The sequence below is a fragment of the Aegilops tauschii genome, chromosome 2 (assembly GCF_002575655.3).
Source record: "Aegilops tauschii subsp. strangulata cultivar AL8/78 chromosome 2, Aet v6.0, whole genome shotgun sequence".
NCBI lineage: Eukaryota > Viridiplantae > Streptophyta > Magnoliopsida > Poales > Poaceae > Aegilops > Aegilops tauschii.
The window spans coordinates 585,395,364-585,415,417 of NC_053036.3; the positions used below are offsets into that span (position 1 = coordinate 585,395,364).

The 20,054-nt window shown below is 47.5% G+C and overlaps 2 protein-coding genes across 2 annotated transcripts; both read left to right on the forward strand.

Moving 5' to 3' along the window:
* The first annotated feature begins 765 nt into the window (after positions 1-765).
* Positions 766-2,645, forward strand: LOC109736128 (anthocyanidin reductase ((2S)-flavan-3-ol-forming)). Its single transcript, XM_040399857.3, has 6 exons — positions 766-1,057; positions 1,143-1,309; positions 1,482-1,682; positions 1,756-1,915; positions 1,992-2,208; positions 2,310-2,645. Exons 1-6 carry the CDS (start codon positions 922-924, stop codon positions 2,455-2,457), a joined length of 1,029 nt encoding a protein of 342 aa, XP_040255791.1. The 5' UTR covers positions 766-921; the 3' UTR covers positions 2,458-2,645.
* Positions 2,646-3,738: 1,093 nt separating this feature from the next.
* Positions 3,739-5,517, forward strand: LOC120961914 (anthocyanidin reductase ((2S)-flavan-3-ol-forming)). The gene is made up of 6 exons (XM_040399856.3): positions 3,739-4,022; positions 4,094-4,260; positions 4,335-4,535; positions 4,633-4,792; positions 4,897-5,113; positions 5,196-5,517. The coding sequence occupies exons 1-6, from the start codon at positions 3,761-3,763 to the stop codon at positions 5,341-5,343; spliced, it is 1,155 nt and encodes a 384-aa protein (XP_040255790.1). The 5' UTR covers positions 3,739-3,760; the 3' UTR covers positions 5,344-5,517.
* The last annotated feature ends 14,537 nt before the right edge of the window (positions 5,518-20,054 follow it).

A 20,054-nucleotide genomic window follows, 5' to 3' on the forward strand; every position in this document is an offset into this window, starting at 1 on the left:
CGTGAGGACGGGGGCGGGTGGCGGCTCCATGGCGCGCGGCGGCCAGCGGCGATTGGGGGCGGGGCGACGGGCGGGGCAAGGGAGGAGGCGGGCGACGAACCTGATTTTTCCCTCCCGCGCATGCGCAACAGACAAATAGAGGTTGGGGTTGTTTCCCCTCTCCAGCCCTCACTTTTAGAGGCTGGGAGAGCGACCCGGGCTCTAACCCTTAAAATTGTTTACAGGTTTAGGGGTTAAAGGGTTCTAGCCTTTGCGTTTTTTTTGTTTCAATCCGTAAAAAAGCGGTTATTTTTGAGGATTTGAGGATTTGAGGGTACTACTAGACATGCTCTAAGGCAGCGACCAAACAAGAAAAACTAGCGAGGCGGCAAAAAGGGAGCGCGTGCGAGCCAGCCTGCACATGCACACGAATCTTGACGCTCATACTACTGCCTCCGTGCTAGTTTATTAGTCCCCTGTATATTTATGTCATATTTTGACCATGATTTTAACTAATAAAATATAGATGATACATAGTAAAAATAATATCATCGGAAACTATGTTCAAATACAAATTCAACGATATAATTTTTGGTTAGATGCATTAACATTTTGATGGTTAAATCTATGGTGAAACTTTGACACAAAATACGAAAGAACCAACAAAACAGGACGGAGGTAGTACATCTTGTGGCCATGACATCTTTGACGCTAAATCTAGGTGATTTCCAAAAAGTACAATAATACAGAATAGGCTATGCAGGAGCTAAAGCTTTTTTGGGATGTGGAGCAGGTAGTGCCCTGCCTTTGTCGGTCGATGGTGCTTGCCATCCCCATCGACCTGCCTTCCTCGCCGAGTGCTCATGTCCACTAGAGGGACACAGAACTCCGGGCGCTTGAGTTGCCAGGAGAGCTGTACCTGTACAAGTGATCACCGGCGACATGGCGTCGGCGGCGGGCGACAGGACGAGGAGGAAGACGGCGTGCGTCACCGGAGGGAACGGGTACATCGCCTCCGCGCTCGTCAAGATGCTGCTGGAGAAGGGCTACGCCGTGAAGACCACCGTCAGAAACCCCGGTTTGACCATCGATTGATTCTTCTCAGTTCTGTTTGTTTTGCCTCAGTGGGTGATTGGCACTATGGTTTGATTTCTGGATTCCAGATGACATGGAGAAGAACTCGCATCTCAAGGATCTGCAGGCGCTCGGCCCCTTGGAGATCCTCCGTGCCGACCTCGACCAAGAGGGCAGCTTCGATGGCGCCGTCGCCGGCTGCGACTACGCCTTCCTCGTCGCCGCCCCGGTGAACCTCTACGCAGAGAACCCTGAGGTGAACGGCAACCACCAAGCTCATTGTGCCATCAGTTCTTCTTACTGTAGTTTGTAGTACTCCAGTATACAAGACACGCATTCTTCAGACTGCCACTCTGAATTCTGAAGCCCGCCAAGAACTGACACCTTTTTGCCGACCGCACACCGTTGAATCTGTACGGTGATGGCAGAAAGACGTGATCGAGCCGGCCGTGCACGGGACCCTGAACGTGATGAGGTCGTGCGTGAGAGCGGGCACGGTGAGGCGCGTCGTCCTCACATCGTCGGCGGCCGCGGTCTCCAGCCGGCCGCTGCAAGGCGACGGCCATGTCCTGGACGAGGAGTCCTGGTCGGATGTCGAGTTCCTTAGATCGAGAAAGAACGGGACTTGGGTAGGCGTTTTCAACCTGTTCAATCATTTCATTGACGGACGAACAGTTGACGCTCACCGCCTTGCTATCGCAGCCGTACCCTGTTTCCAAGGTGCTTCTGGAGAAGGCGGCGAGAGCGTTCGCGCTGGAGCACGGCCTCAGCCTGGTCACCGTGTGCCCCGTCGTCACCGTGGGCGCGGCGCCGGCGGCCAAGGTCAACACCAGCGTGCCCGACATCCTCTCCCTGCTCTCCGGTGAGGCCTGAAACTAAATTACGTGCGCGACCGGTACATGTGCTTTACATGGCGTGCGTGCGATCGATGGTGTCAGGCGATGATGCGAGGGTCAGCAAACTTGAATTGATCGAGAGGGCGACCGGCTCGATCCCGATGGTCCACATCGACGACCTCTGCCGCGCCGAGCTGTTCCTCGCCGAGGAGGAGGCCGCGTCGGGGCGGTACAACTGCGGCAGCGTCAACACCACCGTCGTGGAGCTCGCCCGCTTCCTGGCGGCCAAGTACCCCCAGTACAGTGTCAAGACCAACCGGTACGTACGTACGCCATGACGAGCTCTGTGGCCATGGCGAACTCCGACGCTCGTGCATCGTGGCGTGGATGCGTATGTAATGGTCGATTTGATTGTTTCAGGTTCGCCGGTCTCACCGAGAAGCCGAGAGTCTGCATTTCGTCGGCGAAGCTCGTCGGGGAAGGGTTTGAGTTCATGTACAAGACCCTGGACGAGATATACGACGACGTCGTCGAGTACGGAAGGGCCTTGGGAATCCTTCCGTGCTAGTATGATGGATCTAAGAATCAATGCGCTTGCAAGCAAAATTGGCTTATCCTCTTTTTTTGCTGGTTAATAAGCTTATAGCCTCCTAAAGTACATATATGATGAAATGTGGGTGTTGGTTCGTATGAAAAATGATTTGTAAAACATACTTGTATGAAAAGTGATATATGGTATTGTGAACATTCTCGGAACAATTGTTGTGATCTGCTCGGAACGTTCTCGGAACAATGGTTTAGATGGAAGACCAACGCCGACCGGATCCAAGAAGATCTGTCAGAGATACACGTCCACACACCCTTCGCCGAACCACCGCCGTAGCGAAGATAGGAGGGGAACGAAGTCGCCGCCTCGCCACCCGAACAAGACACTAGAACTACCAAAAACAAGACACTAGGTATATCTTGCTGTGACAAAAAGCGCAACGTCACCTGCAGTACTCCAAAAATGGGCGGCCCAACACGCAAGAGGAGCACTGGCACCCTAGCACACTTTTTTGTTTAAATAATTTTATTTATATTTTTAAAATGGAAATTAATTTTGTTTAAATTTTACAAATGGTCACCACATGTTCCAAAAAAGTTAACGCCGTGTTAAAAAATGTGTCCGCAACTTTTAAGAAATTTTGGTAGCATTAGAAAAAATGATTGTGACAACTAGAAAATATTCACGCATTTCATGACAATGTATGTGATTGTTTTTCCAAAATGTGTATACAATGTATAAAAAATGTTCGCATAACGCAAAAAAGGTATTTTGTACCATTAAAAAAATGTTCATACCATTCAAATAAAATAACGCGACATTAAAAAATTCTCACATTTTAGAAAATGTTTATAACAATGTAAAAAAAGTTCACGTGGTTTTAAAAAAATGTTTCATGCCCATTTAAAAAAGTTTAACATTTATCAGAAAAAATGTTCGGAAACATGTATTTAATTTTTTTACAATATGAATTTGAAAAATGTTCAACGTGTATCAAAAAATGTGCCACGGGTATATAAAAATGTACAATGTGTTTAGAAAAAGTAGACATGTTTTGAGAAAAAGGTAAAAAGAAAAAAGAAACGGAAAAAGGAAAAATGGTTGAGAAGGATCGATCATTGACCCCAACAGAGAAGGAAAGTGGTTTCTCCTCCTCCTTCCGTTAGCTCTGGTCATCCCGACTTGCGTGGTCAATTCGCTTTTGATCGGCAGCGCGTCATTATGGACTTTGAAGGTAAGAGATAACCGTATGGTCGTCGTCGGCATTCTTCTGTTGCTGCCACCGCTGGCCATCGCCACTTGCGTGGCAAACATCTGTGCATAAATGCACGCACGTGGAGGTGCGAGCATGCTCGAATTACCTCTCATCAGCCGCCAGAGAAACAGAGCCCCGTGCTCGAGCTATTGCCAGGACAAGAGAGCTCAGTCAGTAGTGATCATCGGCGATATGGCGGCGGCGGCAGGCGATGGGGCGACGAGGCGGAAGACGGCGTGCGTCACCGGCGGCAGCGGGTACATCGCGTCGGCGCTCATCAAGATGCTGCTGGAGAAGGGCTACGCCGTCAAGACCACCGTCAGAAACCCCGGTAATCTGTCTTGTTAGATCTCTATTCACTTCCGCTGGAGGGATTCTGTCTCTGAATGAAACTGATGGCAGATGACGCGGAGAAGAACGCGCATCTCAAGGCCTTGGCAGCGCTCGGCCCCTTGGAGGTCTTCCGCGCCGATCTGAGCGAAGAGGGCAGCTTCGACCACGCCGTCGCCGGCTGCGACTACGCCTTCCTCGTCGCCGCTCCGGTGGCCCTCATGCCAGAGAACCCCGAGGTAAGCGACAACCACCAAACTCACGCACTCTTCAGGCGATCGCGCACCGCTTATAATTCAACTGGCGATGGCAGAAAGACGTGATCGAGCCGGCCGTCCACGGGACCCTGAACGTGATGAGGTCGTGCGTGAGAGCGGGGACGGTGAAGCGAGTGGTCCTCACATCGTCGGTGGCGGCGGTGTCCAGCCGGCCGCTGGAAGGCGACGGCCATGTCCTCGGCGAGGAATCCTGGTCCGACGTGGAGTTCCTCAGATCAACAAAGACCGGTCCTTGGGTACACACACACATATGACATATGCACTCTGAGTGCTCTCGATCTGTTGAATCATTTCACCGACAGATGAAACGGTGATGCATGCTCGCTCGCGCAGGCGTACTCTGTCTCGAAGGTGCTTGTGGAGAAGGCGGCGTGCGCGTTCGCGGAGGAGAACGGCGTCAGCCTGGTCACCGTGTGCCCTGCCGTGACTGTTGGCGAGGCGCCGGCGGCGAACGACCTCACCAGCGTCGGCACCATCCTCTCCCTGCTATCAGGTGAGGCCTGTCTGTAGCGAACCGAATCAAAACACAGCGCCAGCAGCAGACACGCTGCCGGACCGATACTACATGCGAGTTTTATTTACATGCCATGATGTTAGGGGATGATGCGTATGCCGGCGCCCTGGAACACATCGAGAGGGCGACGGGCTCCATCCCAATGGTGCACATCGACGACGTCTGCCGAGCGGAGATATTCGTCGCGGAGGAGGAGGCGGCGTCGGGGAGGTACATCGTGTGCGGCCTCAACCCCACCGTCGTCGAGATTGCCCGCTTCTTGGCTGCCAAGTACCCGCAGTACAAGGTCAATACAGATAGGTACGCACCAATGTCTTGGCCATGGTGAGTCCTCAAGCTCGTGCATTGTCAATGTGTACGTGTTTTGATTGCTTATCTTCAGGTTCAGAGATTTCCCCGAGAAGCCGAGAGTCTGCATTTCTTCGGCGAAGCTCGTCAAGGAAGGGTTTGAGTACAAGTACAATAACCTGGACGGGATATATGGCAGCGTCGTCGAGTATGGAAGGGCCTTGGGAATCCTTCCCTACTAAGTACGTATGATCGATCGTAGAAACAGACGATGCGCTGGAAGCAAAATAAGCTTAGTCTCCTGAAGTACACAAATGATGAAACGTGGGTGTTCAGTTTATATGAAAAATGTACTTGTATGGAAAGTGATGGCTCCATGTCGGCATGTCCTAACATCATGAACGTTCTTCGAATAATGGTTGTGTCGCGAACCAACATATTGGTTGGATGGTTAGAAGGATAGCGGTATTCCAGCACACTAGGGTTCAAGTTCTGGTGAAAAAAGCCATAATCTAGTTGTGTCGCGAACTAACATATTGGTTGGATGGTTAGAGGGATAGCGGTATTCCAGCACACCAGGGTTCAAGTCCTGGTGAAAAAAGCCATAATCGTGCACGTAGATAAACCGCCATTAAAATCTCCCACAATGCAGAAGGAGGCTTCTTCGTTTTCTCTTTCTCTCTCTCCTGAATTACTTTTTCCTCACCAGCTGACCTTCTTTAGTGACCAAAATCACTGTTTCAATCTCGTGGCCAAAGATTAGCATATGATTTGATCCCTATTTGAAAGTAGCACGATCTGACCCTCCGGTCTATCGCCCTACACGGCAGCAGTAGGCTACCCGGGCCCGGGGTCAACGGTGGTAGACCCCAGTCAACGCTTGCTGACCATGCCGACATGGTAAATGGCATAATGGCTACCCCTAAATGTGGTGGTTGTAGACCAGTTATCTTACCCTCCATCTTTGGTGGTATACCCCTCAAAAGGTAAAGGCACATTGGAGTCATGGGGTGGGTCACCCACTCACATGCTGCACCCTAGTCGAACAAAACGAACAGAGGAGGCTCCTCTCTCCTCTTCTCTAATCCCCCTCAAACCTCCCTCAAACAATTCACCTTTTTTGTGGATATTGTCTCCCATGCCTAAGTAAAGTAAATCTCCTCAGTTATTTTTGGTTGATTCTTCCTATTTTGTGTGTATTTTCTAGCAATACGTGATACCCTAATTATTGGTGAATATTGTTATTTCAGTCATGGTGAGAAAAGTCGTAATCGTGCACACAGAGATAAACCGCCATTAAAATCTCCCACAATGCACAAGAAGGCTTCTTGTTTTCCTCTCTTTCTCTCTCTTGAATTGCTTTTTCCTCACCTTTAGTGGCCAAAATCACTGTCTCAACCTCGTGAACAAAGAATAGTATATGATTTGACCCCTGTTTGGAAGTATAGCAAGATCTGACGCTCTGGCCTACCGCCATACACGGTAGTGGTAGGCTACCTGGGCTAACGTCGGGGTCGACCATCGGAGCTAACGCTAGGGTCAACGTTGGTAGACCCCAGTCAACGGTTGCTGACCATGCCGACATGGAAAATGGCAAAATGGCTACCGCTAAATGTGGCGGTGGTAGACTAGTTACCCTCCGCAAGGGTCTTTGGCGGTATACCCCTCAAAGGGTAAAGGCACATTGGAGTCATGGGGTGGGTCACCCACCCACGTGCTGCACCTTAGTCGAACATGACGAACAGAGGAGGCTCCTCTCTCCTCTTCTCTAATCCTCCTTAGACCCCCCTCAAACAATTCATCTTTTTTTGTGGATCTTGCCTCCCATGCCTAAGTAAAGTAAATCTCCTCCAAATTTTTTTGGTTGATTCTTCCTATTTTGTGTGCATTTTTTAGCAATAGGTGATACCGTAATTATTGGCAAATATTGTTATTTCAATCATGTTTAATATAGTTTGTTTGTTAGTTTGTTTTCGGTGGAAATTATAAAGGTTTTGTGGTATGCCACTTGGACTTGAGAGATACAATTTTTTATGTTGGAAAACTTGCTTGGACATACATGCAGTGATTGTGATATTATATATCATTGTTGGCATAGTTTTCATGTATAGATGACATATAAACTTTTGGCATATTTTTACAGGGAGATGCCTTTTTGTGGCATAGTTCAGGGCATGTATATCATTCTTGTGATATATGCATGTCATTTTTTTGCCATGTTTGAGCCAAACCCACACCAATATTATATTTATTTTGTTTTGATATGAGTTGATTATGTGATGTGTAGAAATATGAGATTGACTTGTTCATTCTTTTATGAAATAATTGATGACAATGCCAATTATATTCTGAATGAGCAACCATTTGTCTGAGGAATTTAATCCTTTGATGATTCAATTAAGAACTTCTGAAGATTGTGTGGCCATTGAGGAAACTCCATAAGAAAAAGTATAACCAGCAAGAGTTGTCACAAACTCTTGGCCAGGGTACCTGTATCTTTGCTGGACATGACCAAACACAAGCTACTAGAAGTCCAAATAATTGACATATCAATCATAGACAAAAACGTGCATTTATAGGCTTTAGTTAAACATGGCATAAACTTGGTCCGGGACATCACAAAACATCTGAACTGACTAGAAGATATAAATATCGTATATCTTTTAATTCACTAAGCTCCCTAGGGGTTGAAGCTCTCACAATCAAATGAGGTGTACAATTTGAGATTTTGCCCCATGATTTGACTTGGTCATCGTCTCGGTCTAACTGAACCAATCGACTCGAGGCTTCAAGTAATAAAGAATTTTGATTCCTTCATATATGTATGATTGGCCGGTTACTCAAAAAATGCAAAACTGGTTGTTTTTGCACCGAGAACTCGATTCGGTCCTCGATAGGACCGATATTTATTGGGAGGAACAAATTAGGAGTCGGATCTTGAGCAAGAAATGATGGAACCACTGGCAGAAATGGTAGGCGGAAGGAACTGTTGCTAGAAGTTGTTGCAAGCGGGCTACCGGTAGCTGTGCGTGTGCTATGAATATCATCTTCATGAAGGAGCCATGGCCGTCGCACGTGGAAGCCATGCGAACGACTGGTCATTGTGCTTTGGGAAATACGGGCACGACCTTCGTCCATGAAGGAGCCATGGCCACCGACGCATACAACTCATGGGCGCTGGTGGTTCCTGGGACTATGGAGGTAGGCAAATGGGGTGATGTGTCTGGTGCACCAGTGCTTGTGGTGCTACTGATGCATCGGATGCCCGTAGTGCATTTATAAATATTCCAAAAAAATAGATTTTTTTACCACATTCACGCAACATCGGTCTATGTTGTCGCAAAATTGCAAGTCAAAATTCAAAACATTACTCGAGGTACAAAACTAACAAATAGGGCACTGAATAGTAAATAACATAAGTTGGGCATTACATTGGGTCCATTATCACACTGAGGACAATTTTTTCATTTTTGTATCTTGTGTAATATTTTGAATTTTGATATGAATTTTTGTGACAACATAAATTGATGTTGTGTCAATGTTAGATTGTTTTTGGATTTTAAACATTTTAAAATGCTACACAGCGTCTGGTGCATTAGATACGTTCCCAGATGAACGGAGACGGCGATGTTTATGGTAAGAATGGAACGTGTTAGCGTTGGGGCCTTGGGGGATACATAGATTTGGGCGCTGCAATGGATCAAGCGGGCAACATGCAACGCGTCACTCACTGGAATCCGGTAAATAGGCCAGCACGGCACGTACGGGAGTGGCAACATGCTAATGTTTCTTTTCCAGATTTTTTACTTATATTTTTATTTCGTGCCGGCTTTATATTGAAATAAAATTACAGGAGATTTTTTTTGATAATTAATTGTTTTAGCTGATTCAAAAATTCTTAATAAATATTAAAAATTGTTTGATAATTCAAAAAAAATCACAAATTCAAAAATAATGTTCATAAATTTGAAAATATCTTCTAAATCCAAAAAAAAATCATGAATTTGAAAGAGTTCAGAAACCTGAAAAATAATCACGAATTTGCGAAAAAAATAAACTCGAACATTTCTTGAATTGTGAACAATTTTCGAAATTCAGAACAAAAATTGAAAACATGAGAACTAAAAAAAACACACGACACATTTCAAAAGGCGTTACAGTTTTGAAACCCAAACAATTTTTAAGTTCCTAATTTATTTTGAAATATATGAACATTTTTGAAAATATGAACCATTTTGAGAAATAAGTGAACAAAATTTAAATTCCCAATTTTTTTAAAAGGCATAAATTTTTTGAAAGTCAGAATATTTTTTGAAAAATGGGAACTTTTTGAAATTACGAACTAATTTACTAATTTCAAATATTTCTTTTGAAAAACAGAAACAAAGTTTGAACAATTTTTTAAATCCATAAAATGTTTTGAAAATCCGAATAGTTTTGAACTTTTTTTTAAATTTGTAATTTTTTTAAAAAAGGTGAAAAAAATAAACAGAAAAAATAAAACAAAATGAAACCAAACTGAAAAAACCTTACAAGGAAAACAAGCGGTTCAGGAACATTCTAGATGATTCCCAAAACTGGCTAGATACCTTCAAGAAGCTTCCTAAAGCTGTCGTTGGTTCAAGCCCCGCACTTATACAAGGAAGACTAAATGGACCAGCCCAATATACCGCTATAGTGGGCGATCACTCGTAAAGAGCGATACATAGCATTCGCGGGCAATGTAGGTGTAGTTGGTAGATCGGCTATTGCCTATTCGGCTTAGTTTGCTATAGGCCTTATATCCAATATCTTGACCGAAGGAGCTAAGTTCGGTTTTGAACATTTGCTAATCTTTTCGACTTTGGCCCTACTTTTTTCAATCCAGTTTTCAGTTCGCGTGTTTCTGCTGATGCCTACTAAGAAGAAGAGTGAAAAAATAGAGCGCTATACACTACTGCAGGATGGTCCAAACGTGACACTACGATTAAAGACCCTTCGACCAAACTGTGTGCAATGCCATAATCGCAACGGTGGTGTAAAAAAACCGTCAAAAAAGGTGCAAAACGTTTGCGATGACAGATGCATCAAACACGGTTCAGAATTTACTTGCGTGTGCGATACAGGGCATAGGTTCAGCTCAATGAATTGTTTGTGATGAGGAGGCACAAAAGAAACAGGCAGCTAGATGAAGGCGTGTGTGATATACAGCATACGGTTCACTGGGATGCCTGTATAGTCACTTATGTAATTGGATTACATAAGTGACTATACAGATCATTCGCACACACCTCAATAAACAATTGCATGCATTCTAAAGTAGGAGAAACGATCGTCTAGTCATCTACTTCTTGTGACGCTCCCGCCACTGCTATGTGGCTCGATCCCTCATCTGGGTCAGGAAGAAGGCAATCCCTCATGTCAACGATCCGCCTGTACATCTCGTAGCTTGTGTACGCGTCCATGGCCGCGTACTTGACATGTTGTTCATCCAGTCTCTTATGCCACACACTATGCCAGGCGTTCTTGTCCTTATTGCTCTCTTGCTTCATCTTCGCGTAGTAGGGGTCGATGATGGCCGAGGCGAGGTCAACCAGGGAGTTCAGTTTGCTTTTGTCGGTGCCCCAGACCTTGTAGTGGTGCTGGATGTTGACAAGATTCGGGCATTTCAAGTCCGAAACCTTGAGCGCTTTTAGATCGTTGGTGGTGTCCACCGTAGCGAAACTGTAGTCGGAGCTCTTGATAAACCTGGAGAAACGCTCGCAAGGCCTTGTGGCAAGGTGGAAGTAGTAGATGAGGACGTCATGTCACACGCACAACTGGGCGACGACAACCTTCTGATCGTGCCCGGCACGACCGATGGTGTACTCGAGGTCGAAGCCGACCACTCGGTACTTGTCCTCGGCAAGGAACTGCTCCATAGTTTGGATGGAGCTCTCCACCGAGACCGGATCATTCGTGTACACCACCGAGAGGGCCTTCCCCCTCACGTGGGCGTCCACTATGTGATGCGTGGTGAACTGCCCGCCATTTGTTGTCATTGGCCGCTGGGAGCGCCATTGGAGCCACGGAGAGCGCCATTGGAACCGCTGGATGTCCTCTCTGTATGTGTCCTCATGGGTGTGCTTATTGTGACGTGTGAGACGAGAGATGAAGGTAAATGGCTGTAGGTATAAAAGGGGGCCGGGCGGCGTGGATTCTCGGCGCGTCCGCATGGCAGTTTTTGCAGCGGGTAACTACATCGTCACGCCACGCCCGGCGCAACCGCTTGCACACGAACGTGCGTGATTGCGCGCCGGCCCAAAACACTGGTAGCGCGCGTGGAGGGACGAGGGCAGAGCACCCGGAGGGACGCGAGAGCACAGCGTGCACGGCGGGACGCGAGCAGAGCGCGCCGCGGCCGCCTGAACCGCAAGTAACCACACGCATGAAGCAGTTGAACACGCAGCAAATGGTCGCCTACAAGCCGGCCGACAGTTGCATCGCTGCATAGAGAGCGGCCATGTGGCACCACCCCCGTCTAGTCTATAGTCTCCTTTATATTCCGTGCCATACTTTGCCCTCAAATTTAACCAACAAAATGTTAATGCATGTTTTAAAAATTATATAATTGGAAACCATGTTCAAATACAAATCCAACTATATAATCTTTGGCGACATGCATTCGTATTTTATTAGTTAAATCATAATTATAAACCAGGACGGTGGTATAGTAGGTAATTAAATCGCAAATATTTTTTTATTAACAGTATGTGTACGTGGCCTTTCGTCCTCCTCTCGCATGTCTTGTCACCCCGCTGCCGCAGACGGCTTACATCGCAAGCTTGCGCAGCGCGCGGGGGCGTTCTTTTTGCCAAACAGTGGCGCCAATGAATCGTTGGTGAGCCCGTTCCCGCGCAAGCTTCCCGCCCGACGGGTGAAATCCCCCAAAATCCCAATGCTTACCGGCCTGCTATAAAAACCCTCACGGCCGGCGAGTCCTGCGTCGCATTTCCCCTCCATCCCTGTAGCTTATCTCGTCTGCTTCTCCCACATTCGCCAATGGCACCGGTCCGTCGTCATCACTCAGCCACTCCGCCATCATCAGAGGACAGCTCCAGCTGGGAGGCTACACCACGGCGGCGGCGCAGTCCCCGACATATTGTAGTGCGCGTGGCGTCCATGTTGGGTGTGCGTGGAACACCCACCACACGCTCCACCACCGGTGCCCGTCGGCAGCTGTTGCCAGCCGCCGTTGCCGCCACACCACCGTTGAAAGCCAGGGCCATCGCCCGCTCCGCCGCTGTGGCCCGAAGGCGGGAGATGGCCGTCGTGGCCGTGTGACGCCCCCGATTCAATCGTACACTAATCATGCACGCAAACGTGTACGATCAAGATCAGGGACTCACGGGAAGATATCACAACACAACTCTAAAAACATAAATAAGTCATACAAGAATCATAATACAAGCCAGGGGCCTCAAGGGCTCGAATACAAGTGCTCAATCGTAGACGAGTCAGCAGAAGCAACAATATCTGAGTACAGACATAAGGTTAAACAAGTTGCCATAAGATGGCTAGCACAAACCGGAATACAGATCGAAAGAGGCGCATGCCTCCTGCCTGGGATCCTCCTAAACTACTCCTGGTTGTCGGCGGCGGCCTGCACGTAGTAGTAGGCACCCTCGGTGTAGTAGGAGTCGTCGAAGGTGGCGTCTGACTTCTGGGCTCCAGCATCTGGTTGCGACAACCGAGAAGAATGGAAAGGGGGAAAAGAGGGAGAAAAGCAACCGTGAGTACTCATCCAAAGTACTTGCAAGCAAGTATCTACACTACATATGCATAGGTATCTGTGTAAAGGGGCAATATCGGTGGACTGAACTGCAGAATGCCAGAATAAGAGGGGGATAGCTAGTCCTATCGAAGACTACGCTTCTGGCAGCCTCCATCTTGCAGCATGTAGAAGAGAGTAGATAGTAAGTTCACCAAGTATCATCGCATAGCATAAACCTACCCGGCGATCCTCCCCTCGTCGCCCTGTGTGAGAGCGATCACCGGGTTATATCTGGCACTTGGAAGGGTGTGTTTTATTAAGTATCCGGTCCTAGTTGTCATAAGGTCAAGGTACAACTCCGGGTCGTCCTGTTACCGAGGATCACGGCTATTCGAATAGATAAACTTCCCTACAGGGGTGCACCACATTACCCAACACGCTCGATCCCTCTGGCCGAACACACTTTCCTAGGTCATGCCCGGCCTCGGAAGATCAACACGGCGCAGCCCTACCTTGGCACAACAGAGAGGTGAGCACGCCGGTCTAAATCCTATGCGCGCAGGGGTCTGGGCCCATCACCCATTGCACACCTGCACGTTGCGTACGCGGCCGGTGAGCAGACCTAGCAACCTCCATTACAAATGAAGTTGCGTTACGCGGTCCGACCCGGCGCGCGCTGCTCAGTCGCTGACGTCAAGAAGGCTTCGGCTGATACCACGACGTCGAGTGCCCATAACTGTTCCCGCGTAGTTGGTTAGTGCGTATAGGCCAGTGGCCAGACTTGGATCAAATACCAAGATCTCGTTAAGCGTGTTAATTGATGTATCCGCGGACGCCGACCAGGGCCAGGCCCACCTCTCTCCTAGGTGGTCACAACCTGCCCTGTCGCTCCGCCACAAAGTAACAGTCAGGGGCCGTCGGGAACTCAGGCCCACCACTACCTGGATGGAGCCACCTGTCCTTTCAGCCCCCACATCGGAATCACTTGCGGGTACTCTACGAGCTGACCATACTTTAGTCACCACATGTATCATATAATATGTATGTAAGTATATACCCGTGATCACCTCCCGAGTGATCACGGCCCGGTAGTATAGCATGGCAGACGGACAAGAATGTAGGGTCACTGATGGAATACTAGCATCCTATACTAAGCATTTAGGATTGCACGTAAGGGTAACAACTGTAGCAACAATGACAGGCTATGCAGCAGAATAGGATTAACCAAAAGCAGTAACATGCTACACTACTCTAATGCGAGCAGTAGAGAGAAGGAATAGGCGATATTTGGTGATCGGGGGGGGGGGAGGGGGCTTGCCTTGTTGCGCTGGCAAGGAGGAGGAGGAGTCGATGTAGTCAATCACGGGGGTATCGGCAGCGCTCTCGGGGTCTACCGGAAAGAAGTAATGGAGGGGGAACACAATAAATAACAGATCAATCAAAGCATCACAAAGCATATCATGGCAATATGCGGTGCTAGGGGTGACCTAACACAGTACTAGGTACTAGTGGTGAAGGGGGAAAACATCCGAGAAAGTATTCCCGGTTGTTTGACATTTCGGCCAGATGAAACGAAGGTGGATTGTTGCATGTTTGCTATGCTAGGGACGTGCGCCGGACGAACGGACTGCTTGTTCATATTCGTCTCGTCGTTCTGAGCAACTTTCATGTACAAAGTTTTTCCATCCGAGCTACGGATTATTTTATATTAATTTATAAAGATTTAACCATTTTCAGGAATTAATAGATTAATCTAATTCAAAAAATCATTATTGCGTCATCATGACGTCAGCGGTCAACACAGACCGTTGACTGGTCAAACCGACATGTGGGTCTCGCCTGTCATAGACCTGTTAACTAACCTAACAGATTAACTAACTAAACAAGTGATTATGTTAATTAACTAGTTTTAATTAAGTTAATTAATTCACTAATTAATTAATTATATATTTTTATTTACATTTTTGTTTCTCTTTTATTTATTTTTAAGGGGCTGGGCCCCACTGCCATTGGCCCAGAGGACAATTGAGGCGGGCTACCGGGCGTGGGCGGGGGCATCCGCCAGGCGCCATGGCGAGCAGAGCCCCGGGGAGAAGGGAGCGCACGGGTGCTGGCCCGGGCGCGGCAAACTGGGGCCGCGGCGAGGCGCAGTAGCGTGAGGAGTGGGGTTGGGGGCGCAGTCGGGGCTGCCCGGGGCGCGGCGGCCGGCTATGTAGCAGCAAAGCAAAGCAGCAATGGCGGCAGCGCAGCAGCAGTGCATGAGCGATGGCGGCAGCAGAAGAAGTAGCAGGCAGAGTAGCGCAGCGGCGAGTGAAGCAGCATGCAGCAGGGACATTAGCAGCAGTAATAGGGGGGTGGAGGCAGCGTCGGGAGCGGCGGCGGCTCGCAGGGGTGCGGCCACATGCGAGTGGGCGCACGTGGGGGGTGTGGCCGACGCGGGGCACGCAGGCGCGATGCGCACGGGAGACGGTCGCGGGGGGTGAGCGCGAGGCGGCAGCGACGCAACGGCAGGAGCAGCAGCGCCGCAGCGGGCATCGGGCAGCAGGGCAAGCAGCCGAAGTCAAGCGCGGGGCATGCGGGGCGGGGCGCAGCAGATGCGGCAGAATAGGAGCGAGCGGGCGCGCTCGCAAAAGGGGCAGTGGGCGAGCGGCGGCGCGGGCGTGAGGGCGCAACACGAACAAGCTGCGGCCCTAGCGGGCGTGGCCGGAGCTTCGGCCGTGTCGGCGACCGGTGACGAGCGTGGCGGTAGCAAGTGCAACGGCGGCAACGAGCTACAGTGGCGATGGTAGTAGCAGCAGGAAAGAACGAACCAAGCCTACAGGAGAGGGGTTTCGACCGGGAGCTCACCGTGAGGCGCAAGAAAGGCCGGTGGGAGTTTGGTAGCTGCAGTAGGCGGTGAATCGTCGGCGGCGAGCTCCGAGCACCGATGAAGAAGACGAAGTCGATGTCAACGATGTAGAGCGCCTGGCCTCGTGTGCGTTGGTGAGGAGGAAGAGGAAGTCGAGGTGGATCTCCTGGACAAGGCGGTACGGCGTGGAGCGCTCTGTGGCTTCGTGGGCGACGGATCGATGGTGACGACAAAGACAACCATGGCGGGGGAGGAAGAAAGCGGCCTGGGGAAGGGAAAGGATTTGCGCTAGGGTTCGCCGAGGGGCACGGGGGCTCGGCCTTATAGTCCAGGGGGACCGGGGGATGGCCGGCACGCGCCATGGCGCGGCCATGGCCGCTCGGATGCGCGCCACGATCCCCGGCCTCCCTGTAGCAGGAGATTGGGGATGAGTGGGGGTGTGGGCCGGGCCTGGCACTGTGTGTGCTGGGCCGTGTGCTGTGGCCACTAGGGCCCAGCGCACCGTAGTTGTTTCTTTCTTTTCTTTTCTGTTTATTTCATTTCTTTAATGGTTACAGTTTTATAAAATACACAAATGGTTTCTAAATTAGTATTACTATATCTATTACTACCACATTAATTTGGGGTAACTAAATAAAATAGTTTAACATTTTATAAATAATAAAAGGCATTTATTAAATTGGTTATGTTGTTGTTTCATTCACATTTGAGTAATTAAACATTTTATAAATGGGTGGTTTCTCCACCATAATTACCTATGCATTATTTGGTACAACCCGAACATTTTAGTTTTATTGTTTGAAAACTTTTGTCGTTTTCCTTAATTCAGATTTGAATTTGGATCGGTTTTGAACTAACGCGAGGTTAGCAACAGTAACCGAGGTGATGTGGCATCATTAGCAGAGGTTTACTATAGCTTAATTATCCGGGCGTCACAATTCTCCTCCACTACAAGAAATCTCGTCCCGAGATTTAGGAGCGGGAGTAAGGGGGAAAGGGATTTGGTTACGAAATTCTAACGGGTCTTCTCGGTGTTGATTGCTCTTCCTGAAGTAGTTGATCCTCTTTGTTGATGTCTTTATTTCTCCGCTTCAGGTCATCATGATAGAGTCGGCCTCCTTTCTTCGGGAACTGCATCGTACTTAGGAAAGAATAAAGGGTGGTTATTCCGGAAGAATGGACCTCTGCAAGGTTGACTACCTGGTAGCTAACATCGGGGAAGGTGGCGGAAAGTAACTCTCGATCTGAAACTTAAGGAAAATTTCGAGAGCAAAGTAAGAAGGTACCATGAGAAGTTTAAGCGGGTAGGCAATCGTTCGATGCGTGAACAAAGTGTGAAAGGGGTCCAGAGCAACGAGAATAAGTATTGCGCCTGATACCAAAGTAGATTACTAGGAAGATGGCCCATGAATTACATACGAAATCAAGCGCGAGGAATAACTTTGGCAACATGGGTGTACAGGAGAGTCAGGTTTCGATCATGTGGAACTGTGGGTTATGGGCCCACCATGTGGTTAAAAGTAGGAAGGGCGTTGACATCTTGCACGGTCATGATAGCAAGGCAATTCAGATGATGGCCTATTAGTTATGTCGGCAACAACATCGGTACCAAGGGCGAGGGACAAAGAGAACCATTTTCCTGCTCGTTGAACAAGGCGGACCAATAGGCAAAGTTCTCGTCCATCGGTGGTTACCAAAATGTCACCAGCAATAGTAACATGGTCTTACGGACAAGGTTGTACACCAGGGTGTTTACATAAGGAGCGAATTATTACTGCTTAGATCATATAGACCTCAAGAAAGGTTAAACAGGACAATGGAAAGGAAAATGTGATTATTAGGTTAAACAAAACAATGGAAAGGAAAATGTGTTTAAACACATATTTCAGGGGTATTCATTCCCAAGGACAAGCAGGGCATGATGTCCATGACAGGATATAACGTAGAAAAACCTTTAGGTAAGGGGAGAGAAATTTCATGACATTACCCGTACAACGGTGTTTGGATAATTGATAAGGAGAATTTAGCACTGTGCTTCAAATGCTCTTATTGAAAATCGGAGTACCACAGACATACTCCGAGATAGCATTGACATGGTATTTAGGTGAAGGTTAGACTTTGGATACACAAAGGATCCGTCAGCAACAACTCATAGAATAAGTCTTACAATTTCCTCATGGAAGAATGGTCAACCTTGCAAGAAAGGAAACTATAATAATAGGTACTCTGGCTGGGGGTGCTATGGCATGACATCACCTTACTGGGTCATATATAGACCAATGTTATAACTCTTGGAAATGTGTCCCAACCATCATATCTGACCTGAGATTCTGATCTAATTGGTGTCGGGATACCTCAGACTCGGGATGCCTGAGAAGAAAAGGCGCAACACCAATTGACGAGATGACATTGTAAGATTCTCTGGAAATGAACTATGGAAGCGAGTTCTGAAACAAAAGTTCATCATTAAACCAAGGAGAGAATGAGTAGGTGGCTGATGAACTCAGCGACAATTCATCGAGATTTCCAAAAGATGGATTTCCACAATTATGTGAACAAGGAGACAACATTTGTCAGATCAAATGATATAATGAGGTATGCTCGACGATAACATCCATGAGTATACATTCATTGAAAGGTGTACCCAAAATATAGGCTTAGGTAGCATAATCAAAGTTAGAATGGTGATTCGATAACCAATGGTCTAAGAATGAAATGTCGACCATTAACTTCAAAGCAATAGGGTTGCTACAAGTACAGAATCCTAGCAGCACGGTTCATGTGTTGGTATCCCGGTTAAAATCAACATGGGGACCAAGAAAGAATGGTGAGGGTGAGAAGTATCACAATACCAAGAATTCCTTAAGAGGCAGTCCTCACAACATCCTTGACATAAAAGACATTAATACTTCAAGGTAGAACATAATACAAGTTGGATAGCAAGTTGCATCCATAACATGAACAAGTTTGTGACAAAAGAAGGTAAGGATGTTGTCAATGGTAACTCGGATTACCAAGGGACGAGGTTGGTACTTATCATCATGAATTCGATTGATATCCCAGAAGGGGTCAAAAATATTGATGATCATCACGACAAATTTTGTCGAGAGGCTCCATGAAGAAGCAATCGAACAGCGACTTCATCAAGTGAAAGGACTGATGTAGCGAAAGACTATTGGAATCAAAGATACGACACAAACTCGGAATCACGCTTGATGTTCAAGGCGAAACAATATGATGAGGATGATTGACGTAAGTTCTGCTCATCGTCGAAAATTGTGCTCCGGGAAGAAGGGTCGGGTAGCACAGTTAAGATTAGCATGATAATAATGTAGACAAGCAGGCTAGGAATGACATGATGGGATATTAAACTTCCTAACAAAAAAGTACTAGGAGTACTGAATCACAGTGTTGATTCGACTCACTATGCGGTGTTCTTGGTTGACGACAACCCAGAACCCATGAAAATTGGAATCGGCGAGAAATAACAGTTGATGAAGAACCCATAAGAAGTTATATAGTTCCGTGATATTCTCGAGATACCAGAGGGTAATACTCGAATGCAGATCAGAATAGCAACTGAACTGGAGTGTTGACTTGCAATAGCAGATACTTTAATCTTGTCATAATAGACGAGGCAATGAAATGGTTTCCTTTCAGATGTATTGAATAAGGTTAGCATGGTCGGAACCATAGCTGCAAGGGATCCAATTTACTACACCGGAAGAATTATTCGAATGATTAAATATTCTTGCAAGAAGCTTTCATGATAAGTTCCACATCGTGTCCATGGGCATGAACACAAAGTTCAAGGTCGACTCCCACTTCTTTAATGCATAACCTTTCATTCACTTCTCGTCTTCGAAGAAGTTGTAGTCTTGAAATTTTATCTGGCGAAGCGCCAGAAGAGTATGACTCATGAAAACTTTCGGGTTCACACGGTTTAGAGAAGGCATATGTTCAACCCATAGGGACTTCTTAGAAACATATACCCCAAGTTTCAAGAGTAAATATCACCAGCTCGAAAGCAGAGCATGGTTGGCCAAATCAGAGAATAGGATTTACCAAATGGCATTATGTTTCCGAGGAAAGGCTCACAAGGTTATTGAATATGAAGGACGATGTCGGATAAAACTCATCAAAGGATCCGGTGGTCCACGAGGGACCTGATGTGAGCAATGGTACTCAACCAGAAGAAGAAAGAATGCAAGGATATCAGATTATAGAAACAACTGACTAATTCAAAGCTCAAATGTAATGGAATTACGATTCCCAGATAAGGGATCAGAAGCAAACACTCTGATTAAGGATGGATAAGTTGATTAAGCTTAGGGGTACAATCGACGACAATTTGATTGGTCGAGATCCAGCTC

What these genes read in the sequence shown, in the direction of transcription:
- LOC120961914 (XM_040399856.3), top strand. Translation starts at nt 3,761, where the DNA reads ATGCACGCACGTGGAGGTGCGAGCATGCTCGAATTACCTCTCATCAGC. An exon ending in GACCACCGTCAGAAACCCCG is followed by an intron (nt 4,023 to 4,093) that starts GTAATCTGTCTT and finishes AACTGATGGCAG; the next exon opens with ATGACGCGGAGAAGAACGCG. An exon ending in CAACAAAGACCGGTCCTTGG is followed by an intron (nt 4,536 to 4,632) that starts GTACACACACAC and finishes TCGCTCGCGCAG; the next exon opens with GCGTACTCTGTCTCGAAGGT.
- LOC109736128 (XM_040399857.3), top strand. Translation starts at nt 922, where the DNA reads ATGGCGTCGGCGGCGGGCGACAGGACGAGGAGGAAGACGGCGTGCGTC. An exon ending in CATCCTCTCCCTGCTCTCCG is followed by an intron (nt 1,916 to 1,991) that starts GTGAGGCCTGAA and finishes CGATGGTGTCAG; the next exon opens with GCGATGATGCGAGGGTCAGC. An exon ending in TACAGTGTCAAGACCAACCG is followed by an intron (nt 2,209 to 2,309) that starts GTACGTACGTAC and finishes TGATTGTTTCAG; the next exon opens with GTTCGCCGGTCTCACCGAGA.